We start from the raw sequence: 14,389 nt of genomic DNA on the forward strand, positions 1-14,389 counted from the left end.
GGATTTATTTATTTTTTTCTAATTGCCAGCCAATACCATGCAGCACAGGGAAAACAATTTATGAAACAAACCTTTTTATCGTGGTAACACTGGATAAATGTTATATTACGATAACAGGTTTCTCCGTCAGAGAATAAGAGAGGTCTATGGCACTTGATAGTATTGAGTGTTAGTTAAGAAGGAGCATAAATACCGTTGTGTTAGTTTCACCACATTGTTTTTGTCTGAGGGTTATATTTAACATTAGAGGAAAACATTGACGGTAAAAAGTGCCCTCAGACCACTTGTAAAGTTACCGAAATAATGGTGGCTTGGTGGTGGTGCGGGAGTTTTGCCACATTTTAAGACTGGCAAATTAGCCTGGTTTTGACCAAGAGGCATTCCTTGATCTGTGTTTGGAGGATATGGCTAATAAAAAACACAACAAAACATAAACTGACTTTATCCAATTGCAACTGTTTAACTTATTCATTTGTCAAATGTTTGAGGGAGCAATGTTACGATGGTAATGTAAACGGCAGAGCTTAATCATGTGGTTTCCGTCTTCACATAGAATTAACGATGTGGTTTCCTGCAATCCTGCGTCACTTGTTTTTTTTTTTATTTATTTATTTTTTTTATGTGATAATGTGTTTGAGAACGTCCCTCAGATCCATCACTGTTTTGGCAGGCCTCAGCGTTATCAGCAAACTAATGAGGTATTACAAATATATGTCACTCACAATAAATGATTGTCAATTCTTATGTGGAACAGACAATAATGCACATAATTATCAAATAGCACAATTAATCTTAGAGACCAGTAGCTTTGCCCACAAAACCATGATTTCAGATCATCCTGCAAGTGCAGCTGCATCACTGACAATAAGGATTTCGTTTTAAGGATTTCAAACTTATTACCGCCATTGATTTTCTGCTTTCCTGCCTTTTTCCTATATTTATTCCTGTTTTTTTGTGTTGTCCTAGTCTTATCCTCTATATCATATGTAAAGAAGTCAATAAATAAACCAAAAACACCCAGCATCATTTTACATACTGTCTGTTTAACCTTCAGATTTCTATTTTCACGCTGACATTAATAAAGTGTTTGAAATCTGCTACAAAGAAACCCAATCTGACTTTTATCCTCATCAAGGATACCCAGAGCTGCATTGTAATTTGGAAAGGCTGCTCTAAGAATTTGGTCCTGTGAAATTTGAGGCACGTTTGTGTTATTTGCTATATTTTTTCGGCAGCCTGTTTTCTCTGAAGGAATGAGTTTGCTGATTAGTGCATTTTTAAAACATCAACGCGCACAACTGACTGCACTGCACTTGTACGAGTTTCTGGTGAATCAAGACAAATTTTTTTTCAATGTTGTCATTTCAGTCATCAGCAAATCACACTTAAGTTAGGTAAGTTTCATATGTAACTACCACACAAGAAGGCACACCAAATGAAACAAGCTGAACTCTCATTGGAGTATAAAAAATTAACTCCAGGCGTTAAGAATCATAACCATAATCGACTGGATTCAGCTGAACTTGTGTAGTGTGTTTCACATGCTACAAGATAATAAATTGCGGAAGGAAAACCCTCATAATTTTATGGATAGTTAAAGAGATTGTTCTTTTAGGCAGGCAGATATACTCTGATATTGGGCAGTAATGTGTGAAGACAAACAGACAAAGCCAAAGCCAGACAAAGTTGATAAACTGATGGTTGAATGTTAGCGTTTTGAACTGAAGTACAGATAGTAGTCATTTTTAAAAACAAAAAATCTGACAGCAGCTAGTACAAATACACTTCTTACAGTACAGTAGCATGCTATCCTGACCCTTCATTCAAAAAAATAAAAATAAAAATAATAAACAGTAAAATAAATAAATTATACACTTCCTTGCATTCGGCAGCCACACAGTCTACAGAGATAAAGGGTTCATCTGAGTCACACAGTCCACATGGCACTAGAGATTTTGTCCAACACGCACACACACCAGACCAGCCAGGCTTCTCCTGGTAGGTCAATGCGCGCTATGGCAACAAAGTTTTCATTGGATCAATCCGACATCAAGGCGGGAAATCCAGAGACATTTACCAAACCTGATCAGGGCTGATGTTAGATAGCTGACCATGAAGTCGAAATCCTCACACTTGGGAGACATAGTGGTCTGTGGCAGCTGAGGGGTTGGGTTATGCGCACGAATATCAGAATGAACATGATTTTCATTACAGCACGTATCTACATGAGAGAATACCGGGTGAAAAGTAAAGCAGCTGCGTCTCTCTGAGCCTTCGGATACTTTGAGAAAAAGTTCTGGGAATCACTAAAAACCTCTAAAAAAATGAGCCTGAAAGGCAAACGTCGCCACCAACATCCAAATTTCAAACCCCAAAGGAAGGGCAAGAGCTTGTGATCTCTTATTGCAATCTTAGCCAAAAACTGAACCACAAAACAATAACTACTGAGTAACTAGCCACTGCAAATCCATTCAAAATAAATTAGCTAAATGACATAACATACATTTGCAAAGGGCAGCACTGTTTCTGGCAGTGTGGCATAAAAATGCTCAACATCTTCGGTGAACCGCAGGCCCCCACATCTGGACTTAGAAATCCCTCCGGCACTGTAAGGCAGTCCAAACTGTAGCCCTGGTGAGGTACATCAAGCCAAAGAAAGTTCAGTAGTCGCCAATCAGTATTCATCTCTGGATTCCTCTAATCTCAGATGGCTTGGAGTAGTGGAGGGGTCAAGGGCGATCAAAGGTCAAGTTCTCGCTTATCCTTTGACTGTCATCTTCCAGTAAGCATTTGCTTTCCTCATTTGTGCCCTCGCTCCTGGTGAAATGAGATGAGGAAACCCCTGAAAACGAAGGAATCAAAAGAGGGAACTGGCAGGACATGGGACTGGTAGGTTTTTTTTTTTTTTTTTTTTTTTTTTTTGATTGTTTTGTTACAACTGTTTCTCATCAGGTGTTTATCATTTAGGCGGCGGTGTTGCATGCTGGTTGGTGGAGATACAGGAGGGGGGCAAGCTGTCGTCAGGAGCAAGGGGGGCTAGACCAGCAGGATCAGAGGTCATGAGGGGATGGCGTGGTGTCTGGAGCCGGTCAGAACCCAGAACAAGACCACCTGGAGGGCCACCATTTGCCAGAGTGAGGGACTCAGACTGGATGCCCCGCCACAGTCAAAGTCATCCTCCTGGTGTTGCAGACCAAGTGGGAGATAAAGAACATAAGTTAGATATTATGAAAACCAAGTCAACATGGTCTCCTGAACTGAAACTATAGAGGGATGCTCTAAATTTACAGGTCTGATATTCTAAATGGCTCCAAATTCCCTTAATATCTAAATGGTTACATTCTGAATCATAAGCATGAGCCCTTATATTTTGAAAAAAAAAAAAAAAAAAAAAAAAAAAAAAAAAAAAAAAATCATCTAATACTTTCTGAATGCACTTGGAAAGTTACAGGGGAAAGAATGGCTTGCCTTGATATGTTTTTGGAAGAAGAAAGAAATACGTAATATGAAACATTAAAGAGACATACAAAAGCCTGGATGTTTCACGGCTAAATGAGGAGTGAGGGGTCTGCGTGAGCTAGCATCTGGATAGATCAGTAAGCAGATGTGAGTAGAGACGGGCACTAGAGTCTATTGGCTTGGACAGATAATGATAGATGGACAAAGATACAAAGAGCGTGGTCTGAAGTTCAAAGTGAGGCGAGATGGGGAGAATGATGGTGAGAGACAGAAAGAGGAATGGAGGCAAGTCAGGGAGAGGTGAAGAAAGATGGTGGTAGAACATAAGACAAAGAGACAAGTGGGAAAGATAAGGGTCCAGAAAGAAAGAGGAAAGAGATGAGACGGAGAAAAAAGCAGGCGAAGCTGGGGATGTGGAAAGAGAAGAGATTCGGTGAGGAAAGAGGAAAATCAGTGAGAAAACGAACAAAAGAGGAACAATCTCAAGAGGAGGAGAGCTCAAGGGAAAAAGAAACAGAATGAGTATGAGAGAGCGAAACTGGAAAAAAGTGTGAATGAAAGAGGGAGTGAGAGATAGCTTGATGGGACTGACCCGAGACAGCATATGAACAGTGGCAGCAGTAACATGAGCAGAGAGGAAGCCAATGGGGAGCCTGCGCTCCTCCAGCACATGGCCTCATCCTAACCATCAACAGCCAATCACAGAGCAGGAAACAGAGAGAAAACAGAGAGAAAATGGGAGAGAAAGAGAAATATCATGCAGCAAACATTCCACGGAGTTAGCAGAAAGTCAGAAATCAATAGAGAAAGCGAAAAATAGATTTAGTAGTACGATAGATAGTAGTACAAGACAAAAGCATCCACATGAGAGACTACAGAGCCAAGGGAGAGGGAGTTGGCGTGTTGGTGGGTGGTTGTGTGTGTGCATGTGTGTGTGTGTGTGTGTGTGTGAAGGAGTCAGCAAGACAGTTCAAGCACAGAAGTAAATTCATAAGACCGACAAACTCTGACACTGGAAAAAGCCTATAGAGTGAAAACAAACAGAGCATTCAGGCGCGGAGATTTCACACGCAAAGGATTCGCGCTACTCATAAAATGTTTGTTTACCTTAGATGCTCATAAGTCAAATGACAACCAACTGTTTGTCTTTGCGTGGGAAATCTGTGCACGTACGGCTTTCGAGAGATTCAAAGAGAAGCAGCCATTTGGATTATAGAGGCGACACAAGTTGCTTGCAAAAAAATGAAATAAAAATGACAGGACATGCACCATTTAAAGATAGTCATGATTTAAAGGTGCCATGGGCGGGATTTCTTCAGTGATATACGTTTTATTGGTCTGTTATACATAAATGTTGTTCATGCTTCCCCTCATTTTCCAGGTGAAAAGTCCAGACAGCTCTGCAAGTTGCTTCATAGAAAGTATGAAAGAGTGCGATGGGTGAGTAGTGCATATATAAAAAATGGTAATATAATAATTATATTTTTTGGCAGTATCAGGCACTTTAGGGTTCATAACCTCACATGTCAGATTTGGCTCAAAAGGCTGCTATCACAGTTGTGTCAGTGCTCATAATAGCAGCAAAGCTCATACAGTTTTGCCGCTATTGGATCCCTCTGCCCTGCTGGTTCAACCATTCCAAAATTATCCTTGGCAAGAGACACAAATAATTCCAGCCATGAAACCCAAATACCACTATTAAAAACAGTAGCCTTGAGGCACATGCTTTCATTTGAAAGGTTCCAGCAAGAAACTTCTCACTGGATTTTCCACAAACTCCTTTAATTCTTACGAGGCTACTAAAGCAGGGATGGTCTCATTTTTTTAGCTTCCTAGCAATGCTGACTTTTTTCTTTTTTTTTTCTTTTTTTAAAGATTTTTTTTGGCAGATCTGCTTTATTTGATAGTGAGGGCGGAGAGAGACAGGAAAGACAGGTTAGATAGAGACAGGATGACATGCAGGAAAGGGCTTAGCCGGGCTGCAGAGGTAAGGACAGAGCCTTGATACACACTCTACCATGTGAGCCAAGCAAGAGCGCTGTCTAAATAAGATCTGAAATCATACGCATGGCACCCTTCAAGATTATTTTCACTGATGAGTGACATAATGTTTGTGGACTGATAGTTCTGTGCTGGACCAGAAGCAGTCCAAGTTGATGACTTACGTTTTCATTGTTATCGAAACAAACTGAGGGACCTTTCCTGTACCGTGGATTCTGAGCCAGTTCACAGGGATCAGGGCCGTTAGCTGGAAGACTCGATTCAGGAAAACGAGATAAGGTTTCTGAGTCATAACAGTAACAAACAGTCAGATTACTGAGTAGACATTTGGAGATTATATCAAGTTGTCAGGTTGTCGCTCTAATTACCGTATGGAAGACTTATCAAATTAATGTTTTTGTATAGGCAAAAATCAGTAGACTGTATCACATTGCTTTATAAATAGTTCAAATCATGCAGATATGACTCTGGGAGGACGGTTTTAGTGAATTTAGAGCATGCTGTCTCAATTGGTTTTTAATCAGATTGCCAAATACTTCCATGATGTAGCTGCCATTTTCAAGTATTGCGTTTTTCCAGCAGGCTAAATCCATAATTGACCACAGCCCTTAGTATTTGAGAGAACATGATGGGTTTGTTTGTAAGCTATTCAGGGAGACTTATCCCACACTACCATCTGCCACACAGACACAGAGAGAAACCTGTCCAGAAACAACTGAATCTCATGCCAAATTTTAAATCTCAATTTCCGCACAAACCCCAACTTGTTGCATGGCTGTGGGATTTTGGAGATGCAAATGAGCAAAGAAAAAATGACTAGTGGATGGAGAGAAAACCCATTCCTCCTTCGTGAGCATGGGGAAAAATACAATCTGTTGTTTAAAACAAATGTTTACCCCTCACTTTTCAATGGTAAAGTCATGCCATGATCAAAAACTATCTGTGATTATCTTGTCAAGAACATAAAAGATCTAGGATCAGCATGTGGCATAAACAAAGGATGTTCACATGTTAACAACAGCAAATAATAATAATAAAAAAAAAACCCTGTGAGCATTTGCTCACTAAATCAAATGTACACATTGTCTGCCAGTTGGTGATTATGTTGGATAAAGGATACATTGCTGCTCATCCTGTATTAATGGCTTGGCGTCACATGAGAGGCAGGTGTGTTTTGCATCAGCGATGATAAAGACCAGGTTGGTCTTGGGCAGCTTTTCAGCATGGTAGATCCTGGAGAGTGGGGGACACACAAGAGTGGTTGTTGACACATCAGCTGGCTTCCAGGAAAGATGGAGTTTAATCTTTTTTGAAACCCGCTTATGAGAAATGCAGGATGTCAGATATTCAATCATGATGCGATGAAAGGAAGACATTGATTTTTAGCTTGCGAGTTCCATATCTCTATCACTAAAGAGGTATTAAAGTGGGCACTGACTACTCCTTATAACAGACTAAGCATTACTCCAGAAATCCCCTTTAACTTCTTATTCTTAAGGGAACAGTTCACCCAAAATACAAAACAGGGATATTTTGCCACTTACCCATGGAACAGTCTATTCAACCAGATAGGTTCTGTGCGATTTGATGGGGTTTCCAATCTGTTGCCATCTTACCTGTCTCCCTTCACCCCAATACAATGGGGCTGTATGGGTATTGCTCAGTCTTCTGAAGCTCAAACCGATGAAAATTTACAGGTAATAACTCAACAGCTACATCTCTTTCCAAGAACAATGACATGGATATCCAGCATAATCCATAGCCCTGAGAGGGAAAGAGTCTCATTGGGAGCTATTTCATGCTGCAGAACGACAGCAAACTGTATCTCTCCAACACCAAGTACGACGAAGCAGAAAGATACTGCATAATTTGCCAGTGATTTTTGGTTTGAGAGCCACCAAAATATACCCTGCCTCACTGTATTGTCATGCTGGAGACAAGAAAGACTGACAGATTGGAAACCTCGCCAAATCACAGAAGCTATCTGGATAGATAGGTTGCACTAGGGGTAAATTGGAAACTACCTTTTTGTACTTTCGGGTGAATTGTTCCTTTAAACACAGCTCTAACTGCAAACTAGAAGAAAAGCATTCTGTGGGTTGCTAAATCAATTTTCCTTGCCCCTTTCCTTCCAAAGAGGACACAAATCTGCAATGCCAACTGAAGTCCTGCAAGCTCTTTGCTGAAACCCACATGTCGCTGGTCCACAAATGATTTTCTCGGCCTTTTTATGGCAGTCGTTAAAAAGAAACGTGTGTGCAGCTAATGTGCAGGAACGCCGCGTGGCATGCGGGCAGGCACTCCATTAGGCGGCACGAGGGGACCTTAAAACAGCGCGCACACACAACATGCACACACATATGTACGCCAGGACGGTGGTCCATGCTAGTGACTTGACTTCACCTTCATGGCATGTGAATTTTTACAGCCCTCTCTTGGTGCCACCTCTGGGGACTTCATTTCTGTTGCTGTCTCATGGGCGCAAACGCATCGCCTTAGCTCCAGGAATGTGCTCAAACTCTAAGTATAGTGTGTGAGTGTGGCGTATGCAACCGATACTGTGTGGAGGATAAAAGTGAGGATACTTTTACCTGGAGCAGTTTTCACAGTCCACTGTGCCTCGGAAAGTCCGATCACTGGTCTCGAAGAAGTACTGAGTTTGCTCCGTGATGCAAGTGTCTTTGGTCATGGCGTCTGATGCTTTATCATCCATGTCAGCTGTGAAAACACACACACATGCACATACACAAGGATTTAAGAGCCTGTATGTCCACTAACCCTCACCCTGACCCTCTTGATCTAACTGACCAGTCGATGGATGAGGCAGGGAAAGTCTCAGGGTCCCCAAACCTAACCCTAACCCTAACCCTGCACAAATATTATCAAAGGGGTATGCATAACTGAAGTAACATTTAGTTCATGTGTTGACTATAGTTAAAAAATCCCAGAGCTTCTTCCTGGTATGTGAATATACAGCACACCAAGGTTAGAGGTGGCTCATGCTTGTGTGTGTGACTTCAATAACACTGTCTGGTGTACAAGTAAACAGTGTACGTTGGGACTCTGAAGCTTAAGAGCGCATCCCACAATTTGCCTAAGCTGTTCAAATTGCAGAAAGAGAACACGGAAAATACAAATGATCAAGCAAATGAACAAACCAATGTACACACAGAGCATAACCTCACAACCTAGAAGCCATTACTTGTTGTTTGTCTCTGTTTTGAATAGGCCTGTAATCAGCAAGCCTCACGAGAACACATGCACATACACACGCGCAAACATAACGCCACACACAAATTGGCTAATGTGCACGAGATGTTGCATACATCAAATTCTAAGATGACAAATGGCTTTCAGCTCGTCCTGCTGATGTTGCTACTCAGCTCACACTTCTTGGCACGTGGTAATCATCTGATGAATATTGCATCAAATTCTTTACATTAAAAAAAAACAGTTTGAAATGGTGCTCAGTGTTCAATACCTTCTAGGGCCTTGTCTCAGTAACTACAAATGAACATCTATTACCATTTCATAATGAGGCCATTTTGGGCTGTCTGGAGCTAAACCTGTGCATGCTCCAGTTCACTCTGCAGGCTATCACCATCTCGCAAAACACCTCATTCAGAACCTAAAAGCAGATCTCTTTCCTTTGAACTATATTTATCTGATTGCATCGGATGGAGAATTTGGCTGCACTGTGTGAGAATAAAGTAATTTTCTTAAGTGTTGCCATAGAGCATGATATCAGCATACATTTCAGATGGGCTCTTGATCATAATGTTGTGATGGAAACTCACCTGCTTCCAGTAAATTAGGAAACGTGATGCTGACAAGTAACTGTTGCAATATTGACCTGGGAGAAAAACAAACAAAGCCCAAAGATAAATATGGATTCACTGGAACATACAGTATGTCACTCAGTTTCAACACTTATGCATGATAAAAACTAAGCTGATAATAAATTGGCATCATTGAGACCGAATAGCAAACTATGCAATCAAATATACCACATCGCTGCTGTCCAGCCAAAAGCTGTATCTCCATGAGATCAACTTTTCAGAAAGTAAGGAAAACAGTCTTGACTCTAAGTTGACGACTGTGCCTTTTTCAGTTTCTATACTCAGTTTTTCACTTGACAGCAATAATATTTAGGAAAATGTTTCATTATATGCTTTGCATTATATTCGAACATGGCCACATTATCAACAAAACAAACACTTATTCACTTTTATTGGACAAACTTTAAAACAACCTGTTAATGACATCAAGACAAGAGTGAGAGAGAGAGAGAATAAATCAAGAGAACATTGCATGGAAAGCTTACTGTCCTGGGAGCGATTCAGCTATTAAACAGATGCTACATGTCCATTCTGGAGGAAAATAACATTGCCTGCCGTTCATTAAGATTCACATCCAAGAACTTGAGATGCCAAGTATCCTTCTTTTTAATTTATGTGCTATTAATCATATGAAAAAATAAAGGTGTTACTCCTGTTTTCTCATTCGTACTACTATAGAAACAGGGAAAAAACTCACCAGGCTGCAGCGGACGCCCACCATCCAAAGTTCAAAATATCTGCTATGGTGGGCTAAAAGGGCAAACAAAATAGTGAGTGATATCAGACAAAAACAAAACAAATCAGCATCAACAAGCAAATTGCATGTTATGATATCTCTAACAAATCATTTTAACCTGGCCATGCATTTCAAGACACTCTTGACAAATCACTTGTGTTTACAGGAGCAGCAGACTGTCCAGCTTTTACCAGGCACAAAGACCAAAGGTCCAGCCAGGCATGTTATTTTCTTTTCTCTTAGAGGAAATTAGCACAATTTTCCTCAACAGATGCTAGTGTAAATATGTAAACAAAGAGCCAGTGAAAAAAAGAAATAGCACACGGATTGAATAAAAGGGCGCACATGTTGTTTTGATTATAGTTAGCATGCGAGGGCCTTGTTTTGGTAATTCAGTGCGGTGTCCTTTCTCTTTGGCTGACGGTGTGTTGAGTCATCAAGGCGTCTTAACTAACCGTGTTAGAGGTATCACAGGCTATCGGCGACGTCTTTGATCACGGATATCTGCATCTTTCATCTCACCTTGGCCTCCAAAGCATGTTGTACAAGTTTGTGGACCAAGTCAGGAAATTAAACACTCACTTGTGCGTGGTCCCTGTTGTCAGTGTGTGAGGGGAAGTTTTGCCTCTGTTAAAGAGCTACGAATAATTTCAACTAGTTTCACAGGCATCAGGTTGTCAACCGCCTCCTTTAACACTTTTCAGCATCCGAGAGAAATTCATCATCGCACACACTGCCGTGTAGTGTATAGGCCATTTGCATCAAGTGTTTTGTAAGTGATGAAACACAGCGCCTCTTTATACATCACTTGGAGCGTTAGCCAAGTGAGCTAGATCACCTAATCCTGTTACTGTTACTTCAACTCCCACTCTAACGCTTTCACCATACCCTCTGCTTCCCTTCTCATCTGGTCTATCCAGATTTATGGCTCCCTGGTGAGTGAGTGTGTGTGTGTGTGTAGCATTTGAATGTGCGTGAGGAGGCATATGTATGAGAACCAATGACTGCATGTGCACTTGTGTCAACCTATGTGCACAAACTTGTTTGAGTTTGTGTGAGTGGGTGTGTGTGTATGTGTGTGCACCTGTGACCACTGACATGCCAATGACAAAGTGTATGTGTGCATGTGCATGAGAACATGTATTTGTATGGATGGATATCCAAATGTGTGAACATGTACATGTGGATGTGCTTGCTCCTGCATGTCTGTATGTGTGTGTGTGTGTGTGTGTGTGTATGGGTGGGTGGTTGTATGTGTGTGGGTGGTTGTGTGTGTATGGTCTCTGGCTTATGTAACTCACCACGTAGACGGATCGCAGGCCTGCCGCCGCCTTGCTCTCCTTCTCAGGGTCACAGATTGACTGGTAGTCGAAGGTCTTCTTGAAGGTGAACAGGGACGAGTTGACCAGGCTCACCATCAGGATGGGGTCGATCACACCAAAGAAACGCCCAATCTACTCAGAAGAAGAAGAGGAAGAAGAAAAAGAAGAAGTGTTTTACATAAAGCTTTAACAATTACCAAAGTACCATGTTCAAAAATACATTTTAAAAATGTAAAACCAAGAAGCTATGAATTGAGCAGTAGGATCAAGGGTTAAAATAACAGCAAAATACATGATATGAAAGCAAGTCTCTAAGAATAGGTTTTAAGAATTGATTTGGACGGTGATACTTATTTTGCTAGCCAAACTTCCTCAGGCATGTCTTTTCAAAGCCAAACGCCTGGCCACCTTTCATTTTCAGCCACAACTTTGGACCCCAAGTCTGCACGATGGCTCACTGGAGGGAAATGGTATTCGACATATCTTGGGACCAGACCTGGCTGATTGTTAAAATCCTAAAATCCACTCTAACCTCGACAAGCAACCAGTGACAAGATGCCAGAGTTGGAGATGTAATTGCATCTGTCGGTTGCTGTTTAAATCCTAGCTGCTGTAAGACTTTTGATTGATGCCAAAACAACAGAATTTACAGTAGTTTAAATGTGAGGAGATAACAGTTGCACAGACCCAGTTAACTGCATCTATTTATTAAATATACACACACTTACATACCTACTCCGTCCTTTGCATTTACATGTACACACACATGTGCTATCCCCTATTGCTTTTAATACACACACACACACCCAAACCACCTGTGAGAGGCCAGTTTAACTGCTTCAGAGCACAAGTGTTTTCTGTAACAGGGGTGATTGTTCTGCACAAGCAAAGAAAAAAAAAGCTTGTAAGAACCCCAGATTGTAAATATAACTGACTGAGGATTTCCTCAATATTTCTCTTTTACAGAGTGCTTAAATGCTCCGACACTTTCATCTTAAGTGAGTGAAGTCTCCGCAACACACAGGCACAAAAACACATACACACGTTAAGCATGTGTATGCATGGCTCTGACACACTCACACTCACACACACACACACACACACACACACACACACACACCATGTATAGACGCATGCATTCAGTAAATCAACCTTGAGTTAAGATGATGGATTCCAGTATAATCTGATTAACACAGTCCGCTAGGCAGCCATAAATCTCACTTGGAGGAAGTGGTGTGTTTAGGCACTCCAGAGGTGTGACATGACTGTGTACATGTGAGCGTTTAAGCACTTTTGTTTGTGTATCCACGAGGGAGTATGTGAGTGATACATGTGGTGTGTGTGTGTGTGTGTGTGTGTGTGTGTGTGCATGGACTGTACAGGAGTTGAGAAAACCAAAACTATCACTTTCCTTCCACTCTGTAAGGTCATGGTTAACAACCCGTCCTCTACATATCCATTCCCCCTTTTTTTCTGAACAGCCAAAGGAAATATAAATCTTCCCATCTATAAAGGTAAAGGGAGCCTTCTCTCCTTTCCCTGTGCAATAACACAAATAATGAATTAACAGTCACAGCCCTGTTGGCTGCAGACTCCCCGAGGGCTGCGGAGAAAGAGAAGGCAGGAGCTGGGGAGAGAGAGCGAGAGAAAGAGAGGGAGAGAGACATAAAGACAGAGAGAAAGCGACAGAGTAAGAAAGTGAGAGAGAGACAGAGGGAGTGAGAGACTTTGCTCCTGTAGGAAATATGATTGAGCGCACACAGCCCTCTCCAAACAAGGCCTCAGGTCCCTGGGTTTTAATGCTGCTGCCAGACTTCAGAGGGGGACTGATTTATCCAGCGCACACCCAGCCCTGATTAGGGAAGGAGCCGAGGCCGCATGAAAAAACATTTACTCAGACTACAGCGGGGGCCCACTGTTAGCTTTTAGCATAGGGCAGTGGGGAGGGGGGATCTGCGTGCTTATGTGTGCATGAATATTTGTCAGCAGTAGTTAAATATGGGTCAAACTGGGTTCGTGAGGCTTAAACTGTTTATTTGTTGCTTGCATAATTGAGGCAAGTCTAAGTTTTGGAACAGGTTTGACTGATTACAGCAGTTTTTGATGGGGTTTGAAAGGAATGAAGACCTCAAACTGGTTTGATTTAAGTTATGATCAAATTATAGTTTATTAAGACTGCTGTAAAATGGTGTAATTTTGGTCAGGATAGTCAGAGTTATGGCAACAAAGCGAACTTTTGTTAGGGCTGGGAGATATTGAGATTGATATTATATCGATATTGTGATATGAGACTAGATATCGTCTGGGATTTTGGATATCACAATATCATGACAATGACAAGAGGTGACTTTTCTTGGATTTAAAAGCTGCACCACAATAAAGGAACACATTGTTTTTAGACTATTCTAGCTGTTCCATTATTTGCCTCTACCTGGTCATCATATCCATATTAGTGACTATTGAGCAAAACGCTTGTGTGGAGATGTCTTATGAAAGCATCATTTGTTTGATGCTGACACTGTCACAAATTAATATCAAGGTATTGAAAAGATATTATGATATTTGATTTTGTCCACATGGCCCAGTCCGAATTTTCATTTTTCTTGACTGAAAAAAGGGTTTTTATACTTTTAAAGACTGTAGACCACACAACAGAGGTGGAAAATACAGTTAACAGAAAGATCTGTTGCACTTCATAGCTATATGAGTGAGATTAAAATGCAGAGGCCCACCTGATCAATGTAATCATCCCGATTGGACATCACCAGGAAGCCTCCGTCATCCAGAATGACACAGTCCACGTACTGGAATCACACAGAGACACGGGAGTAAACCACTGGGGAATGTGGCGGGTATACAATTTCTTTTCTGAATCCACAGTCATTACTATTAGTCTGCAAATAATACCATTTGAATATTTATTTATTTATGCATTCATCACTCATAGATAAAGTCCTCTTACCACATCATTTCGCTGGCAGCCACAGATCTCATCGTTGCACTGCAAAAACAATAACACAACCTCTGACTCT

General features: G+C 41.2%; 1 protein-coding gene across 2 annotated transcripts in view; it reads right to left on the minus strand.

The window, feature by feature from the left end:
• Positions 1-533: 533 nt before the first annotated feature.
• The window catches only part of cacna2d1a (calcium channel, voltage-dependent, alpha 2/delta subunit 1a), a 98,039-nt gene continuing 84,183 nt past the window's right edge, over positions 534-14,389 (minus strand). For both annotated transcript variants that reach the window (XM_030045746.1, XM_030045745.1), the window contains 9 exons: positions 14,320-14,358; positions 14,090-14,161; positions 11,337-11,489; positions 9,997-10,049; positions 9,258-9,313; positions 8,052-8,178; positions 6,581-6,693; positions 5,625-5,707; positions 534-3,180 (listed from right to left, as the gene is read on the minus strand). In XM_030045746.1, coding sequence (XP_029901606.1) covers positions 3,058-3,180; positions 5,625-5,707; positions 6,581-6,693; positions 8,052-8,178; positions 9,258-9,313; positions 9,997-10,049; positions 11,337-11,489; positions 14,090-14,161; positions 14,320-14,358 — 819 coding nt within the window. In that variant the 3' untranslated portion in view covers positions 534-3,057. The remainder of the gene's footprint in view (positions 3,181-5,624; positions 5,708-6,580; positions 6,694-8,051; positions 8,179-9,257; positions 9,314-9,996; positions 10,050-11,336; positions 11,490-14,089; positions 14,162-14,319; positions 14,359-14,389) is intronic.

This window comes from Myripristis murdjan, chromosome 23 (genome assembly GCF_902150065.1).
Source record: "Myripristis murdjan chromosome 23, fMyrMur1.1, whole genome shotgun sequence".
NCBI lineage: Eukaryota > Metazoa > Chordata > Actinopteri > Holocentriformes > Holocentridae > Myripristis > Myripristis murdjan.